Below are 19,386 nucleotides of genomic sequence, written 5' to 3'. Positions count from 1 at the left end.
TTCCAACAACACAATTTCTTCCATAAACAAAATAGGCCTACATAGAAAGTGATTAAAATAGATAGCATCCTCTCACTGGAGAATCACATGAAACACTGGCAATTGGTGATGAGAGTTGTATGAGAAAATATGATTTGATAATGTGCTATAATCCCATATAATGGGATTACAGTAATCCCATTTCCTATGGGCTGTCAAATGGGTGCACCCTGTGCAGCTATTTGTGGTTGTCGGATGCAAGGGTGGAGGGCCGGCAGGCCTCCAATAATCCCCATACTCAAGGGAAAGGTTCTCTCTCCCGCTACCTTTGTTACGCTTAATCATTTCATTGCACAATTCAATTCAATTCAATTTTATTACAAGTTAAATTGTCTCAAGACACTTTACAACCAACAAAGATCCACCCAGAGCAAGCAATATTGCGACAATGGTAACGAAAAACTCCCCTTTAGGAAGAAACGTGAGGCAGAACCCGACTCTAGGGTGGGCGGCCATCTGCTTCGACCGTGTCGGGGGGTGGGGAATGGGAAGAAAGAATAGAAAAGAGAGATAGACAGGTGGTGTTGTTTGCCGATAATAACAATATTCAAGCTAACATGACGCATCTGTTCTTTTCGGCAAGCAACACCTATACCGTATTCATCATACATCACAATAAAAATATTTTTGAAACAGGATTTGAGCAGTGCAACTGTCTAGACAGTAGACACACAGTTGCCCATGGTGCTCATGGCCTGCAGCTCTGTTATCCAGACCTGGACTCAGCAGCCTACACAGTACACACCTGCTCATGCTGTGCAGATAAATCCACACCCTTGCCACACAGGCATTTGAGCAGCCTCCTGGCTCTCCAGTCTCCTTCTACCACAAAGTATGCCAGGCAGGATGTTTTTGGTCTGCCTAGAAACAGCACATAACTTTGCCAGAAGACAACTGTGGGGTGCAGGGGTGTGGAATTATGATGTCCCATGGTAAGCACAGGTATAGGCACTTTTAGGCTGGTCAGGTTATCTGGGTCTATACAGCCCCCAGAAAAAAAAAGGCAAAAAGGGGTCAGGGTTGTGGATGTGCTCCTGCAGGGTCTTGGAGAGGATTGGTGAAGTGGCCTATTGTGTCCAGATGGTACACAGGAGAAGGAGGGAGGCACTCCACAGTGACAGCTCTAAACCGTGGGGTTTCCTTCCCCACTCCACAGGGACAGAATGGCGTTATGGTTATGCTTTGGGGTTTCCATCCCCACTCCACTGGCTCCATAGTGTACGGAGCCCTTCAAACAATGCTGATGTCAACTTCCTGTTGTCCTTTGCTCAGAGCCTTGAGCTCTGTGTCCCTACCCTTTACTGAGCTGTCTGGCTCCAGAGGAACACTGTAAACTATTGCCGTGCCCCAAAGGTATCCCTGCCATACACCTTCATGGACCCCCACCACCCCTGCCCTACATGCAGTAAATGTCCACACGGATACTGAACATCCCCTACTTACTTGTGTGATTCCTGGGGAGCAAGGATAATTTAATTTGGGGAGGCAGTGTAATGACTTGTACATGCATGTGTGTGTGTCAGTTTATGTTAGAGAGTTAGTTAGTTTGGAGACCAATTAAGCCAGCCAATCAATAATGGGCTGTCAACCAATGGGTGCAATTGCACCCATTGGTTGCATTGTGGTTGGTGGCTGTACAGATTGAGGTTGGGCTTCAGGTAGTGTACCGGTACCCAGGGGGTGTTGTCTTTCTCTCTCCTACTAGCTCTGTGTTATACTGTGGCTGGAAATACTGCTCTTCAAGATTGTTGGACAACTTTGCAGATATAATAATAATAATAATGGATTTTATTTATAATGCACTTTACATTCCTCAGAATCTCAAAGTGCTACAGTAGGCATTAGGCAAAAATATGAAACAATAGGTAAAAGAAACAGAAAAAAGAACATTACACGATTAAAAGCACACAGTTTAGCATCAAGAAACATAAAATCAGTGGGTTTGAGGGAAGGCCTTATTAAAAAGGTAGGTCTTTAGTCCTCTCTTGAAGCAGTCGATTGACTGTGGCGCTCTCAAGTGTGCGGGGAGAGCATTCCACAGTTCAGGGGCAGCTGTGCAGAAGGCCCTGTCACCCATGCTGCGCAGGTTGGCAGTGACAGGGTTGAGGCAGTATGTGTTTGATGAACGGAGGGTGAGGGTCGAGGGTTTCAGGGAGACTAATTATTTGAGGTAGAGGGGGGGCGTTTCCATGGACGCATTGGTGGGTGAGCAGGGATATTTTGTATTGTGTCCGGAACGCGACGGGGAGCCATAGAGGATGGGTGTGATGTGTTCTCTTTTGTGCACTCTCATCAGGATCCTAGCAGTGCTGTTTTGGATATATTGGAGCCTTTGAAGGCTCTTGCTAGGGATCCTGATGAGAAGTGCATTACAGTAGTCCAGCCTGGAGGAGACGATGGACTATGATTGAACAATATGCTGTACATTATCATTAGTGGAAAGGTTATCACACTGTGATGAGGCAGGCTTCTGTTGTTAATCCAGTCCAGCACTGGTACCGTCCTTGAGTAAAATGCATACAATCACAAAGAAACCCGCTTGTCTTTTGCCCATTTCTTCATAATCCTCTTGAGGTATTCGACCTCAGGGCTCCCCGTGTCCCTGAGCAAACGCAACACTTCTTTCAAGCGCTCACTGAGGAAAGACACGCACGCGCACACACACGCACACACGCACGCGCACATGCACACACACACACACACACACACACACACACACACACACACACACACACACACACAAACAATGGTCTTATAACAGTACATTAGAAACATTGTCCGTGCTCTAGGGTTCTGACATTTGTTCTTGACAACTTTGTCGTTGAACTAGGAAGCACAATCTGTTCGACAGTTGCACACATAGGTCACTATGAGAATGTCAGCTATATGTTTACAATGTAATGTATCTAGTTGTTGTTGTTGTTGTTGTTGTTAACAAAGCAATAACAGTGTGAAAACCAATAATCCAATGAAGCTAAATCCTGAGAGTTAATTAGCGTAAATCAGCTTTGGTTCCACTGGCCTAAAGGTCAATTTTCACATTCTCAGAAATAATTAACACTGTAATTTTGCAGTGTATGCAGTTTGTGGGGTTGGCACTCTGCTGCAGTAAACAGAATAATGGTGTACTGTACCTTGATTCTCTCCCAGCTAAAATAAGTTGAAAAACTCCCACACAGGCCCCTCGTTTCCCCTCCCAGTACTCTGGTGTAGGGTCCAGTCTTTCCAGGACGCTAAAAGCTTTTGCTGCATAGTAAAACTGCCCCATCTGTGGAAGTGGGGAAATCTGTGTGAAACATCCATAACGCTCACTGCTTGATTCGAACCCCTGGCGGTGAGCAGCTAATTTACCACTGCACCCCCCAAGCACCTTCTCACTGCTACGAAAATAGCAGTTCTACAAGCACACAAAGTCTTATTCAAACCAATTTTCACTGAACGTTCCCCTCTTTTCACCAAATGTTCGCCTATTAGGATCTAGGATGACAATAATATTGTCTCTATGTACTCCTTACTATATTTGGTTCCTTGTCAAGTTGGAGATCAAAGAATTGAAACATATAAAATACTGATAAGAGCACCATGCAAACATGCTATACCTTGTAACAGTCATTAGCAATGAGCTGCAGGAGGCTGAAAGACTCAGCTGAAGTCTCCATCTTCAGGTAATGCTCCCAGGCCAGCTGGGCTTTGCCATTCATTATGTCTGAAACAAAAATAACATAAATAACTACTAAATAAATAACTAATAATAAACTATTATTATTATTATTAATAATAATAATAATAATAATAATAATAACCAGTAAGACGCCTGAGAGTGAGATGCGACCTCGCCCCTTGGGGCGAGAAGCGACCTCGCCCCTTAGCCCCTCAGTCTGCTGTCCGCCTGGGTTACAGCAGACTGCTGGGAGAGCGCTGGCGCTTTGGCATGGGGGGTCAGATCAACAAAAGGGAGACATCGAAGAGGAAGGATGGATGGGGAAGGATCAACATAGGAATGTCAGAACAGGTCAGCTCTATATATGGAGAGCCAATATTGGTGACATCAGGGATCTCCATATATGGGCTTAATATTGATGACATCATTCCTGATGATGTCACGTGACAACCAACCAACACACTGACGGGAAATGCACAATTCCATAGTTAACTGCGACCTTTGGTCGCTATAATAGTTTCTTATCAAGATACTTTTTACAACACAAAAGTTGATAATCCCTCAAAAAAAATATGCCCATCTGTCAACTTACATTGCTAACAAACAAACATATTATCGGCTGTAACATAAATTGCGCAGTTTGGGACATACTAATAAACTTGAGCTTGACCTTGAATCAATGAATGACAGATTTGACCATGACCGTCCCAAACTCTAAGATCTATACACTATAACACTTGATTTACAAGGAAGAAGAACAAGGACGCAAGGGTTAATGTGGTTAAATTAAAGTTAAAATAAATAAATTAATTAATTACATTATTAATTAACAACAATATAGAGGAATACTAACGTACAGCTGCGTACCAGCCAGCTCTGGTACACGTAGTCATTCTTGATAGAGTCATTCTGAATGAGCAGGAAGGCCTAGAAGGTAGTGGAATGATCATACACATAAGTGGATTAATATAAGAATTCTCCTTCTTCTATTAACCGTGAGGGGATAAGCTCATGACTGGTACAGTACCTCCTCAGCCTCCACGTAGTTGCCAATGGCAGCTTTTGCTTGACCATAGTTGTAATTGAAGACGTCGTCATTGGGGAAGTACTTCTGAGGACAGGAAAGTCAGCGAAACAGGACTATTGTTGATTAATAATAAATATCAAGAGTCTAATAACGACATGTGCAGTCAATACATACTGGCCTTGTGGTTACAGTCTAACCGCAAGGCCAGCTTCGTGTCCTTCCCGCCCTGAGACTGGAAGGTCGGGGGTTCAATCCCTGGCCGAGTCATACCAAAGTCTATAAAAGTGGTACCTGATGTTTGGCACTTAGCATTAAGTGTTGGATTGAGGGTGAGTCTCTGTGACACAGTACTAGCGTCATGTGTCCGGGGGCAGAGGGTGTACTTTTACATCAAGCTGCCTCACTCTAGTCAGTCTAGTGAAACAGGAGATCCTAACCTATAGATCAATGAATATGACTTTGGTGATCTCCGTACAACTCCATATTTGGGCAACAAACGCTGTTAAAGAGAGTTGACCCCTTTCGTACCACACCAAAGTTTTTTTTATGACTCCTGTCAAAGATAGAGAGGACGTTTCTCTTAAAACGAAAGTATTCAACAGAATGTGGCAACCGTTTCTTTCTCACCTATCATTAACAGGCTGAAGTATGTACGCACATGATTGTTTTTTTATTTTCTAAAACTCTTAACTGTGATCTATTGTATAGTATTATTTCCATTTGTTTTGTTTTTGTTTCTGTGCTTTCATTTTTTCATTTTTCTTTCCTTTGAAAGGGGGGGTGGGAGGGTTTGTATGTGTATATGTGTACATGTGATGTGAATGTTTGTAAAGTATGTCTTGTCTTTAAACCTGTATAAATACAATTGTAAAAAAAAAAAAGAAGAAGAAAATTAGAGACAAGGATTTCAAACCCATCACCCCCAGAAAATCCAACCCTGAACTTGAACCTGTAATCATGTAATGCCTCAACACAAACATTTTACCTCAATTTAGGCTCTGCTTGGTCTGTTCATGCAATGCATTATGGGTGTGATACTGCCGTTTGAGGAGCCATTACTTTTGGCTTAAAGGATAAACAAACACATAATAACAATAATAATAATAATAATTTGTGATATTGTCATGCGATATAACTATTGCTATAGTATATTCACAATTTCACATGCATATATATGCATGTGAAATTGTGAATATACTATAGCAATACCGGTAGTTATATCGCTGTACTGTATGTAGACCACTTATTCACACTCATGTGGCATTTCAGAATATCTTAGTTCCACAAGGGAATGAAGGACTGCCTTATTTTGATTTAATTCCTTGAGAACACGTTTATAAACTTTACGTACTTTATGTACATGATATTTTTTGTTACATTTTCCAGTTTTTATGATTATCTATTTTGTAACTACAATTGGTGAAAGCAGAAAATAAATTCACCTTTACACCTGTAAACCTGCTGTGATGTGACAATGAACTGTTGTCACACAAACACAGGCAATAACAGTCTGAAATACTAATATCAGCACAACCCATAAGACACATAGTAGACATATAAGACACAAGATGAAGAACATCTGTTAACCTTTTACCTTGATAGAGTTGAGGTAAAGGAGAACATCGTCAAACTGGCGAAGCAGAAAGAAGTAGGAGGCTAAACACTGTCTGCCAGGAATGGTGTCTGTTTTACAAAGAAACACAGGAGGTCAAATACACTCAGAATGACAGTGTTACAAGTATGAGTGTGTAGTCAGTGCATGGATTCTATATAGTTAATGTAATCCATCGTATGATGTTTTGTTTTCTAAAATAAACGATCTACAAGCTCACACTGTGTTTTGGTGCGATGCTTTGTGAGCTTACATCTGATATTTTCAGTGTGGGACACAAGTATTATTCAGGCTTTACACACAGCAAAAAAAGACTGTCAAGGCCAAGGGATGGTTATGACATATGCACCCTGGGTAGGGGATGAGAGGTGAGGCAGGAGAAAGTGGGTGTGTCACACTCACCACATTCACTTGGTGATGAACCAACAGCTTGGAAAAGCTGCTGAGCCATTTTGAGATGATCACCCTGCCACATTAAGGAGAACGTTATTAAATGCGGTATAGTAATGACAAAAACAACAACAACAACAAAATTACAAAAAAACTATTATAATATTCTGATATTGGCCTAATAATATCATGATCGCTAATATTTTCTCTGTTTCATGTGTATTTTGTAATAGTGTATCATGCACAATCTTTTTGTTATTAATAGCTCTATTGTGATCTGTATGATGAAGTTGAATGACAGTTTGTGATCTATATAATGATGCTGTGTGCTACCTGTCATATTCAGTGGTCCCTGCTAAAGCCACATTGAGCTTAAATGCATTGGGTGTTTTGAACCTTTGCCAAGTAAGCCATAATGCTAAAATAAAGTTATTTAGATGTTCAACTGAACTTGGCATAAGCAAGGTCATAACAATTATTATGTTTTTAAGTAAAAAAAAATGGTTCTATTACGTTTGGTGAAAGGTTAAACTGAAAAACAACATAGCAACAAAGCTGTACAATTGAGCCAGTTTGAAAAGGTGATCTTTCAGTTGAGATTTCAAAGCTGACATGGTAGTGCTGTCCAGAGGGGTACAGTGTCCGTTAGTGATCCATGGTTGGATGTTGGCATGGGACAGAACAGGACCAGCCACTTCCAAAATTGCAGGATCCTCTACCTAATCCTAACTTTTATTGGGAGCCAGTGAAGATTGTGAAGACTGTTTTTTCTATATTTAGATAGGAAGGTAGAGAGACAGGATATGTAACTAAGGTCTCCAGCTGGAATCAAACCAGGTACATTGTGACTATGATCACAGTTAACGTTTTTGAGAGTTGGTGTGATGAGAACTTGCATACCATAATGAAAAAGGAAGGCAGTCCGCAATTTAATTTTTCATTGTACGTATCCTTTTTCAGCAGTTGTAGAATGTTTTGAGATTCAACCAGCGCACCAACTTACTGAGGCCGTGTCTTGTCCCAATACTGCATTCACCACCGCTTTCAAAATGTATTCCTGAGAGAACAGAAAGAATTCAAGTACAGAGGTACAGTATGAAGAGAAGATGTTCTTCACAGCGCAAATGTCCGTGGAGCTTATAGCTAAAACTGAACTGACTCTGGCATGGAGAGGGGGAGGGAGAGAAAACAAAGCACACACACACACACACACACACACACACACACACACACACACACACACACACACACACACACACACACACACACACACACACACACACACACACACTTACTGGACGCTGAGATGTATTAAAACTAACACTGCCCTGAACCAGAGAGAGAGAGAGAGAGAGAGAGAGAGAGACGGAGTGAGAGAGAGAGTGAGAGAGTGAGAGAGAGGAAGATAGAATGTGTGCAAGAGTGATAGAATGTGAAAGAGAAAGAATGGAGGGAAGGGGAGGAGGAGGAGTGTGTTATTACACAAATGCTCACCACATGTCAACATCACTGTGTACTTGTATGTTGGATAAAGATGAATAGAGAAGGAAATTGGAAGGGGACAGCACAGGTCTTCTTATATCCTAACACACATGGAAATGTGGGAAGCCACGAAGAACATGGAAGGGGAAGTAACAAACATGAGAAGGGAATGATGATTCTACCTGTGGCATGCTGAGTTCTAAGTCTTTGATCAGGTTATATGCTTCCTGGACCTCGTCTGTGAAAAGCAAGTACATGTCCTGTAATCCATTAGCATCACCTGCACACTGAACATGTATGTCCTGTAATCCATTAGCATCACCTGCACACTGAACATGTAAAATAAATCTAATAATCATGTGGATCCACATGGGATCTACTGTATGTGTTGAAATTCTATATTGGGAATAACCCCTTGAGATGGACCATCTCGTTTTCAAGGGAAATAATACAGAATATGCAAATACAGAATATGAATACATAATAATACAAAAACCAAAAGAACACAGAACAAACAAAAATAACTATCTATGACATATGACTCAAACTTTGAGAAAGGATTCAGCCCAATTAGAGGCAGAGCCCCGTCTTCCATAATAGTTCCAAAAAGCACATGCACGCACGCACGCATGCATGCACGTGCACACAGACACACACACACAGGCCCACTTATAGACGACTAGCCTGTATGTATGGCAAACAAAGTACACTTGTCAATGACAAAAAAGACAACAATAACACAAGATTAGCCTTGCATCGCAGCATGCGAGCATTATATACTCACCTTGTCTGAGATGATAGATGACCAGGTTGAGCCGAGCCTCAGGTATAACATCTATCAAAGCAGGAAACGCCTGTAAAGCTCCTTCCCCACCGCGAAACACAACCTGCAAACCTCAGACAGAAATCATAACATCATGATTCATGACATCACATTTCCACATTTGCAACTGCTGGTTATTCATGGTCTTAGGCAGATAAGATGTTCAAAGTCAGCATTCAATATATAATTCAGAGCATCAGTCTTAAAAAGACCCATCATACAGTATGTTAAACACTTTTGCTAGTAAAATAATAATTACAACAGTAGTCTTTTGTGACAAAGGGTTGCATTCCTAATAGCCTAAGGTTTGCTTGTGTGCCATGCAGGTTGGGTAGTGTGCAGTTAATTCTTATTGTTCATCATTGTTCATTGTTAGCTATGTTCCCTCAGCACTACGCTCATTCAGTAGCTCCGAGATGAGAGCTACAGAATGAGCGTAGGGAGAGGGCACATATGGGGCTAGTTCATTGTATGCCTTACCTTGGCATGTACGCACATTGTAATATTGGTGTGAAAGCAATTTCTAACAGTTGTGAGGTCACATTGACCTAGACCTTTTGTAACACCAACTAGTAGCCAGTTGGCTAAAAGTTCATCCTTGAGTCCAAGTGGACGTTTGTCCACTGTCATGAATGAAGCAATTCCGGAGATATTGCGTTCACATGGTTTGGACGTAACCATACGAGACATACAGTAAGAGACATAATGAATACGAAGAAAAAATTGTAACAACCAAAAGCTATTATTGTAAGGAGAGTCAGCTGCCATTGAGATTCAACTAAACTCTACAAGCCAGTCAGTAATAGTACCTCGGTCTTACCAGGTTGTGTTGGATTAACTCCTTGGCAAATTCAAAGAAGGAAGAGGATACGTTCATCAGGTTCTTCAGCTCAGCCTAAGAGGAGGGATGTTTTAAATAAAAAAATCATACAGAATCAGATATAACATCTCAAATAGCCTCATACCGGCTTAAAGTGACGTGAAATGTTTATAAATAAAGAGTAACCTCGGCTGCTTTCCCATTGAAGAGTCTGAAGTGGTTGCAGGCGTTGAGGTTGAGGGCGACGGTAGAATGTGGGAAATTCTGTAGGTAGACCGCCAACACCTGCTGGGAGACATCGTAGTAGTCCAGTTTGTAGTAGCAAAGAGCCACGTACACATTGAGGGCCAGGTATTCTCTGAAGAGGACCAAAACAGCATGGATTTGAACATGGTTTTGAACAAGCTAACTGTGTTAGCTGCTAACACCACTCTGCACACTTTTCATTAACAAGACTCCATTATACCATAGGCCTATTACACTTTTCTGTTATCCAAAAACACTTTCCACTCTCAAAACAAGGAAACCCCTCTTTCTCCCCTCACAGTTCAATATGTGTGTTAAGTATGTGTGAATGAATGTGACATTGTACTTAATAAGTTAAGTTCAAATTACAATTTAATGTATTTGTACACAGTAGCCTACACAGTTGCAGTGAAATGAGTGGTAGCATCATCACATGGGGGAAGGAAATAGCAAGCAACTGAAAACAATGTAGGCTACTTTTATTCAAGTACATTTTGAAAATGGGTCTTCTCCTTGTAACAGAGTGTATCTACATTGCAATATTGATACTTTTACTTAAGTAAAACCTGTGAGTATACTTCTTCCATCCACCCCTGCCAGAGGGGGGGATATCAAAAGCAGATTCTGTCTCATCTCCCCCTGGCTGTACGGTCTGTTTTGTCACACAACCTCACCTGTTCTGTAGCAGAATGCGCTGGTAGATGTCAATGGCCTCCTGGTAATGGGAGCGCATGTAGTGGATGGATGCCAGGCTAAGCTGGTCTTCAGTGATGTCCTCCAGGCTCTGGTGGAATGACATCAGCTTCTTCTCATCGTTGAACTGAGAACCATGGGAAAAGAGCCAATCATTACCATAAACAAACCTGTTACGGCCCCAAAATACAGTTCATAGTTAGCCCTTCTATGAAGATCTGAGTTAATGACCAAGAGAATAAATAGCCTACATGTCTCAATGCTATTTTTGAGTATTTTTGGGGTGATGAATCAACCCGTTTGAACCACTGATTGGACCTTTAAATAAGAGAGGAGCATTCATGGGAAAGGCTGACCTTGTGTGACAGGTGGAACAGCAGTCTGTTCTTCAGATGACCTTTAGGGGCTGTAAAAAGACAAAGGTAGTGTGAATGCAGGAGCTCAAGGGGAGCTATTGTGTTTACTTGGATTATTCATGGATGAATGCGTAAGTGTGGGGTAATGTGAGAGGTCAGGATGGATGGATGTGAGGTACCCTTGAGTGCTGCCTCCTCAGCTTCCTTGTAGTGACCCAGTAGGAACAGTGTGCAGGCAAGGTAGACCCAAACCTCTGAATTGCATTCTGGCTTTATTGTCATGGCTTTGTACACCTATGGAAGTAAAAGTTTAGCAAAAGCATACTAGGATATACAGTAAGAATCTCACTTAATTAATCCCATGTCGTTTTACATGTATAGAACATTTATGGTGCATGAAATAGGCTCTTTGTTTTTCTGACTGTTTCAGACCTCCATAGCTCTTTTGTAATCCCACAGATGGAAGGCACAGTAGGCCAGCCACAGGTTTGCATCCACTGCTTTCTCACCTATATCATGCTGAAACTATCCAGAGGAATATGCATTAGGCTTTATTATAAATATGATAACATTGTTTCACTCAAGTTTGAATGTGAGAAAATCCCTGTAGCATTTTCTTAACACCTCAATTAATTTATAAAAACACAGACCTTCAACAATGTTCACAGCAGGTGGCATTACCTCCAATAATGTAATTGCTCCGAGATAGTCCCTTTTGATGAGAAAATCTTCAACAAGGGGCGACTTTTTCGCCTTTATAGGTTTATTTGCCGGCGTGGCATCTCCAGTAGCTGGCTTTATCCTAGACAAATTCTGTGAAACATGACCACGAAAATCTGACAATCCTTTTAAAGAATATTGTTCAGCTTTGTAGTGGAGCGGATATGGTAGCATTGCATGCATAGCTTTTGTAGCGAACTTTTAAAAAGTTATCAATTTAGCTTACCATGGTGGAAGTCTTAGCCTTAGTTTGTCACATGAACAAGCATTAAAACGCGGCGAATAGCCTAAAACGTTACTCTACGTCTACGGAACAAAGTTAATTTAAATCGCTGAGAGCCGTTCATTCCAATAAGCTCCGTTGACACCTAGGTTCTGGTTGCCAAGCAACAGTGTCTCCTCCTGGACAACTTTGTACAAGAAACAATGGACACCTAATACTAGTTCCGCTGGAGTATTTTGGTTAACGTTCTAAAAAGAAATTCCCTACTCAAAAGGTCCCTAAAACCAGCCTGGGACTGTTTAACATATATTTAATTTAAGCATATACTTTACTAAAAATAAAACCTAAATATATTTATTCATGATAGACGTGCATTGGATTTCATTTATTTGCAAGTGTGCAGAGCATTTATGGGATACATTTTTAGTGTTTCAGAATTTTGTCTGCTCATTTCTTTCTCATCACTTACAATTACACTCGTTTAATCTGTATCCTGACTGCATTCTCCACCCTGATCAGATAAAATTGGACTGGTAGTTTCAGAAAATTAAGTTTCCATTATAAAAAAAGCTGAAACATGAGACTCCTGTTACTGAACAAACACTATAGCAGTGAACAAAATAAGATCCTTAACACTTATTTTAGCCAAAGAAGCAGTATTTCTATGAAAAACCCGGGAGGGTTTCAAAAATATGAATTAGGTTTATACCATCATTGCTGTCAGACACTTTGCACCAATACAAATATATACATTATTAACCAAGGGACTGTAATTTGAATAGCTCATGAAAAGACCAGACATTAAAGCCAGGCATAGAAATACCCCTTGAAAGAAAACCAAATATCATAGGCGTTAAAAGCCTTATATTCATAAATTAGGATAACCTTTAACCAGAAGAATGTTTAACCATTATTTTAGCTGTAGGAAGACTAGATGTAAAAATGTAGAAATACTCCAGTCAAAATGTACCTTTTATCGTACAGGCAAGTAAAGCCTTTGTCAATATAATTTACCAAAATAGTTATAAACCTTCACGGTTTAGAATTAGCCTTGAATACCTTTTAGCCATATATAGAAAAAGTATAAAAAGTCAGTCAGTCAGTGCGCTGAGCTTGTATATCAGCATTTTTGTAAAGAAAAAAAAAGGCTGCGTATGGGTAAACAATATTGAACCAATGAAAATTATTAAGAGCTTGTGACTTAATAACTATGCTGGAAAAGGTTATTTTTCCATTTCCTGAAAAGTTAAGGTTTGGGACATTTGTAAGGAGAAATCCATAATAATAATCCAGGTAGTTCAAAAACTACGTTTTCTGAGGTGACCCAATAACCTTTGGTTCACATCAAATCAACAGAAACAAGTCATGCGTCAGATTGTAAAAAGAGCTGGTTTATTGTTATCACCAAGGTCAGTGATCTAAGCCCAGTCAGAAGTGGCTCCGCCCCAGTCTGATGCCTGGGCAGTGGGGGCTGCAGACCAGTCCTCAGTGGCAGGCTGGGCACTCCAGTCCTCTGCAAGAAAACAAGGGAATATTTCAAATATATATTAAACAATTTAGCTCCATTTTAGGATTGTGTCGTGCAGCAGAAATGGCCTATCTACAAGCTCACAACATGTCATGAGCCATTTGAAAATCTCACCAGAGAAGCCTTCACCTGCAGCTGGCTTGGCAGGAGCAGCGGCGGCAGCAGCAGCACTAGTCGCTGTAAGGAGACAGGATAAGTTGTGGTTTACCGAATGCTGAATGCAAGTAACTAGTCATAAATTCTAACATCAGTGTTATCAGTGTTCTTACCAGCAGGGAACTGCTGAATGGGCACAGATGGAACAGCCACACCCTCAGACCAGTCAGTCACCTCAGGCTGAGTGAACTCAGCAGCTGGGGCGGTCCACTCTCCCTGGAACTCCTCCTTGCCAACGGCCTTCTCAGCTGCAGCCTGCTCCTCCTTCTCAATCTGCAAGGAATGGCGACATTTAAGACGAGATGTGACAATGGCTGCTAAAAAACATCTGTAACATATGGGGCCAAATAGTCATTATAGACATGAAATCCAGCATCATGTCAATCTCACCTCCTCAGGATCCCTGTAGAAGTACAGATCAGGCATGACCTCCCAGGGGTGCTCCCTGGAGATGGTACCCCTGAACCTCAGCACCTCCCTGGCCAGCATCCACCACATGAGACCCACAGAGTGGTGACCCTTGAACACAAACCATCAGATATGTAAACTCTGTCCATTGTCAATGGCATTTTTTATGTTTAACATTAAATCTGTATAGGAGGGGCTAGCGACCCTCAAAAATAAACACTGCCAGTCATTGTTAAACATGGTAAACCCACAAAGATATTAAGATATAGAAGAGAAACATTTTGACTGTAACAAGGCCCATGTATCCACTTCCCAAGGAGAACCTGGGAGATGGGGAAAACAAGGCCTTGCATCACTATAGCACACATTCTGCACCCAGAACTGCACTGATGAGACAGCGACGGGCTCTAACTGTGTGCACGATAGTCTTATGAGACCATTAAACTTGACCAGAAAAGACAGACTAAAAACCTCTTATCCAGTCGCATGACATCACAATACAACAGATTTGTAAATCAATCCGCCTCACCTTGTTGTTACAGGGGATGGAAATATCCACGTATCTGAGTGGGGAGTCTGTGTTGCACAGAGCAATGGTGGGGATGTTGACGTAGGACGCCTCAGTCAGTGGCTGATGGTCAACACGAGGATCCGTCACGATCAGAAGGCGGGGCTCCCTGAAGGCAGCCTGGATCTGATTGGTGAAGGTTCCAGGGGTGAAACGACCTTGGAAGGTGCTGGCACCAGTAGCAGAGGCAAACTTCAGCACTGCTCTCTAAAGAAGAGGGGGAAATTACAGAAAAAATGCAATTACATTCTTTTACACATGTTGCTTGAATGACTTATATGATTTGTACTTTGACAGTCAGTCAGTTAAGTGTCATGCACCGAAATAGCCGATCTAAAAGCTCACGACACATTTGTGAGCCTTTAGTTGAGTTACTGCATTTTCAGCACACAACCAAGCACGAATCAGGTGTTAATGTGACACAGGTTGTTAGGTAACCCCAGTCATAGGACTTCAGTCCTCATGGCGTCAGAAAACCCGGCCTATTACTGTAGCACACTTCCGACACCCAAACACCGACATCAGTGGCAGGTTTTAATAGTGTGCAACAAACTATGATTTCTGAAGTGCATTATTCAGCTAATAAAACTATTCTACCCATTGTATCCCTCCTCACTGTAATGCTTTTAAAGACACCAGGTAAAAAGACTACTTTAACCATTGTGAAACCTATATACTTAATGTCATAGCAAAAACAGCCGATCTACAAGCTCACAATGAGTTGCAAGAGGGTCGATGCTATTTTTGCCCAATGTTGCCCATTTTCACAGAATGCTCACCTATAATGGGGATGCCATGTGGTTAAAAATCATGTTCATACCTGTCCAGTGTTTCTTGAGGAGATGACGCACACATCAGCTGGGTTCTCAATGGCAACAATGGCCCTGGCAGCCAACAGCAGCTTCTCCCAGGTCTTCTTCAAATTGATGATATAAACACCTGAAGACGGAGGAAAGAAAGTGAGCTACACATCAATTGTGTTCCTGACAGGAAATGAGCCATGGCTGATCTACAAGCTCACAATGCATCAAATTGTGAGATTTTAGTATTTCACTCATGTCATGTCCAAAATAGTATATTCCCACATGGGGTAAAACATGTGAATGTACATTATATTGATATGCTAAGGTTAACCTTTATAGTATACACAGTATCTCACTCAGAGTACTTAAATGTGCCCGTGTGCAACTTTACAACATATACATTTTGACTGTAACAAGGCCCATGTATCCACTTCCCAAGGAGAACCTGGGAGATGGGGAAACAAGGCCTTGCATCACTATAGCACACATTCTGCACCCAGAACTGCACTGATAAGACAGCGACGGGCTCTAACTGTGTGCACGATAGTCTTATGAGACCATTAAACTCGACCAGAAAAGACATCCTAAAAACCTCTTATCCAGTCACATGACATCACAATACAACAGATTTGTGTCCCTCAATTGTGTTCCTGACAGGAATGTACATGCATTGATATGCTAAGGTTAACCTTTATAGTATACACAATAATTTTGATATTGAACACTGACCATCACTTTTCCTCTTGTAGACATATTGCTCCATCTGGAAGTCCATGTTGGTACAACCCAGGTGGGTGGATGCTGCTAAAAACTTCAGCACATCCTCCTCCTTCATCTGAAGGACATCCAGACCTCCGGACATCGTGACTGCTTTCCCTGCGTTACGAGTTAGATGGGAATGCTAGAAGAGAGAGAACGAGTGTAAGTAGTTAGTTTCATGCAAAACTTTAGTTTCAAGGACCTCTATTTTAGTATGCATTAGGCACAACACTTTGAAAGTGTAGAAATGGAATCCCTTCGTACACTCAGGCCTGTCTGACTGATCTTGGTTAAAACATTTAGCCACTTTGATCCAGTGTAATTTGATTGAATGATTTACCGTTTGCAAAAAAAAGGCACGGTGGCACAGCTTTATACAAAATAGCCTATGGTAAAAGGATGGGGACTGCCCATAAGTTCGACATCCCGTTACCAAAAGGATAACACACTAAGCCAAAGGCTCGTTTCCAAATCCATTGAAGTCCTATAGTAAAGTGTATAATGCATAGTGTCCATTTTGTCAGCAACGTTTTAGGAAGCACTCGGAGTCGAGGGCAATCTGTTGCAACAAAAGTATTTGTAGACTTATACAATACCGGTGAATCGGTTCCTGGCAGCCTAGAGCTTTTGGGCAAGACACTGCCGAGAAAGGAGTCTATATACCAAGTAAACGTTAAGATACAGTATACAGCCGCGCGCTTCAGAGTAGAAACGATGGAGAAGGGCGCGTGTCCACAGCTATCAGTTAGCTACCTACGTTAGCTTCTAATTCTATTGGGAAATTGACGTCGTTTTAACAGTTGCTTTAAAATATGGCCGTGTATGCTATACAGAGTTGAATTTCCTGTGTTTATTTAACTTGTTTGGGCGAAATGTGAAGGCTTTTATACGTAAAATCGCCACGTTTTCCACTCACCAAGAGACAACGCCGTATGGATATCTGGGCACACGGTGTAAAAAGAACGATCGCAGGAAATGACGTTATATTTATACCAAGGCTGTCTTGTGGTGACGCTCTGATGACGCGAGGTAACTGTCTTTTTAGCCTGTGTCATTCTGACATGTTGTCAGCAGAGGGTGGCGTTGTCTGACATTCACAGTTTTAGTTTTATTGAGGAAGGTAACTGGAGGTCGGACGGGAATCCCATATTAAGAAAATGGGGAGATAGGGATGACCATATTAAGACAATGCTGAGACGCTGACTTCTCGGTTAAAGAGTGGCCTGTGTTGCAACGTTATTTGCTAGAGATAGTGGGGTCTGGGTTAAGGTACACAATATGTACTCAGTGACACAGCGCTATATCGAGAAACATATTTAAATAAATTGTTGAATAGAATTTCATGAACTGTAAACTGCGTAAAGCTAGATGCCACCAGTAAGCCATATGGGGAGAGCCTCCTGGCACCCTGGGCGCTGATTTGAAAGACATTATGGAAAGAACAGAGGATTATGCTTTAGCCATGTTTGCTGCTCCTGCTTGGTGTTGACCTAAGCCAAGGGTTGTTTGGGATAAGGTCGAGGACATCATGATTCATGGCCCTGGCCTGGGGGACATTGAGGCTTACAAATAAAGTTAATGGAGGGAACTGGGCAATGTGTCACCTGAAATAACATGTTATTGTCACTTCCATATACTTCCAATAGACACTGTTGATTTGTTGGTTACAAGTGTGTGTAACCAACAGTATCGCCACCATGGTTCCAACTTCCCAAAGTTCTCCCTCAAGAACCCAGGGGTTCTTGAGGGAGTTCCAGGGGGTCCCCAGGTAAATGATATGGTTAAAATGATTAACATTGATTTTACAATATAAATTGGGGTCCCAGAGATAGAAATGCCATAAATGGCAAACTGGGGGGTCCTTGAAATTATTAAACGGGTTGCAGGGCTTGACATTAACTTTTTGAGGCACAAGTAAATTTCCCATCCACTTGTCCGGGCACAAAAGTCACTTGTCCGGAGCACGAGCGTCGAGCACACACAAATAGGCCTACATTTTAAATCAACTAGCCTAACTGTAAGCTGATTTAGGTGAATACATGTTTGAATATTAGATGAATATTCTCAGTTTAAAAGTTAATACCCCTAGAATGTGATCTTACATACATTTCATGTATTCCAAATACACAACCATAAATTGGTTTTATCCGAACACGGTTACTATAATAACCTCATCCGCATTTAAATTGTACCACTGTGTCTGCAATCACACACTAATGAATGAAACTAATGAAGATTTTGAGTCGTTTTGGGGACTAGTTTCATATTCATTTGAAAATTCTGGCAGAAAACGTGTAGCATATTTAGTCAAATATCACCTCTTTTCCATAAGCTGTACACGGACGACATTCTCTCCGGTGAGGGGCCCGGAATGAGTGCAGGACTGAACATTTCAAAACTTCCTTTAGGAAGCACAAATGTATGGGACACACAATATAGGCACATGAAAGCGCAACACACCAGAAATTGTGTGCCCCATTGTGTGCCCCATACATTTGTCCATCCCAAACATCAACTGTTCCCAAAGGACATTTTCATAGGACCTACCCAGATCTATGGCTGGGTATTTGGAATACATGAAATGTATATAAGATCACAGACATTCTAGGGCTATTAATAATATTGTAAAGGTGATTATTAGGAAAGCCAGAGTCCAGACAATAATGCCAAACAATATTGATGGCTGCTAGGAGCGCCACAGAAAAACATGAAAACATGAGTCACTTGTCCAACAGACAAGTAAAAATGTAATGATTTATTGCGAACGCAGTGAGCACTTACTATGAGACCTAGCAGATCATGTCTGTCTGTCTGTCTGTCTGTCTGTCTGTCTGTCTGTCTGTCTGTCTGTCTGTCTGTCTGTCTGTCTGTGTGTCACACTTTTGTGCCCATATATGGAGCTGCTTTGGGGACTCCTTATATGGTTATGGCTGAGTCATGGTGACATGACTGTGATGGCGTGGTCCAACTTGTGCCCATATATGGAGCTGCTTTGGGGACTCCTTATATAAATCTTAAAAAACCCCAAATATGTACGAGCTGCGCTCGCTTCCCGCGTTTGCGCGTCTTACT

The 19,386-nt window shown here is 41.6% G+C and overlaps 2 protein-coding genes across 2 annotated transcripts; both read right to left on the bottom strand.

The window, feature by feature from the left end:
* Positions 1-2,482: 2,482 nt before the first annotated feature.
* On the bottom strand, positions 2,483-11,670 carry LOC308323626 (intraflagellar transport protein 56-like). Its single transcript, XM_080775384.1, has 16 exons — positions 11,582-11,670; positions 11,329-11,443; positions 11,150-11,199; positions 10,775-10,920; positions 10,041-10,212; positions 9,855-9,929; positions 8,996-9,098; positions 8,394-8,449; positions 7,733-7,786; positions 6,742-6,805; positions 6,322-6,410; positions 4,728-4,811; positions 4,558-4,627; positions 3,639-3,745; positions 3,174-3,307; positions 2,483-2,674 (listed from the first exon to the last, which is right to left on the bottom strand). The coding sequence occupies exons 1-16, from the start codon at positions 11,585-11,587 to the stop codon at positions 2,563-2,565; spliced, it is 1,437 nt and encodes a 478-aa protein (XP_080631510.1). The 5' UTR covers positions 11,588-11,670; the 3' UTR covers positions 2,483-2,562.
* Positions 11,671-13,462: 1,792 nt separating this feature from the next.
* Positions 13,463-17,280, bottom strand: LOC308323860 (small ribosomal subunit protein uS2-like). Its single transcript, XM_080775717.1, has 8 exons — positions 17,231-17,280; positions 16,285-16,456; positions 15,573-15,691; positions 14,714-14,959; positions 14,167-14,295; positions 13,890-14,049; positions 13,735-13,797; positions 13,463-13,605 (listed from the first exon to the last, which is right to left on the bottom strand). The coding sequence occupies exons 2-8, from the start codon at positions 16,415-16,417 to the stop codon at positions 13,511-13,513; spliced, it is 945 nt and encodes a 314-aa protein (XP_080631843.1). The 5' UTR covers positions 16,418-16,456; positions 17,231-17,280; the 3' UTR covers positions 13,463-13,510.
* Between the last annotated feature and the right edge of the window lie 2,106 nt (positions 17,281-19,386).

The sequence above is a fragment of the Protomyctophum bolini genome (genome assembly GCF_963924005.1).
Source record: "Protomyctophum bolini genome assembly, chromosome: 11".
In the NCBI taxonomy this organism is placed as follows: Eukaryota; Metazoa; Chordata; class Actinopteri; order Myctophiformes; family Myctophidae; genus Protomyctophum; species Protomyctophum bolini.
The sequence above is the reverse complement of the archived record's forward strand: the minus strand, read 5'-3'. Positions and strand labels throughout refer to the sequence as shown.

Coding starts and splice junctions, on each gene's coding strand:
- LOC308323626 (XM_080775384.1), bottom strand. Junction 9,930..10,040: donor TCAATGGGAAAGCAGCCGAG/GTTACTCTTTAT, acceptor CCCTCCTCTTAG/GCTGAGCTGAAGAACCTGAT. Junction 4,628..4,727: donor ACTACGTGGAGGCTGAGGAG/GTACTGTACCAG, acceptor ACTACCTTCTAG/GCCTTCCTGCTCATTCAGAA.
- LOC308323860 (XM_080775717.1), bottom strand. CDS start 16,417: ATGTCCGGAGGTCTGGATGTCCTTCAGATGAAGGAGGAGGATGTGCTG. Junction 15,692..16,284: donor CTACAAGAGGAAAAGTGATG/GTCAGTGTTCAA, acceptor CTCCGTCTTCAG/GTGTTTATATCATCAATTTG. Junction 14,960..15,572: donor CCTCAAGAAACACTGGACAG/GTATGAACATGA, acceptor CCTCTTCTTTAG/AGAGCAGTGCTGAAGTTTGC.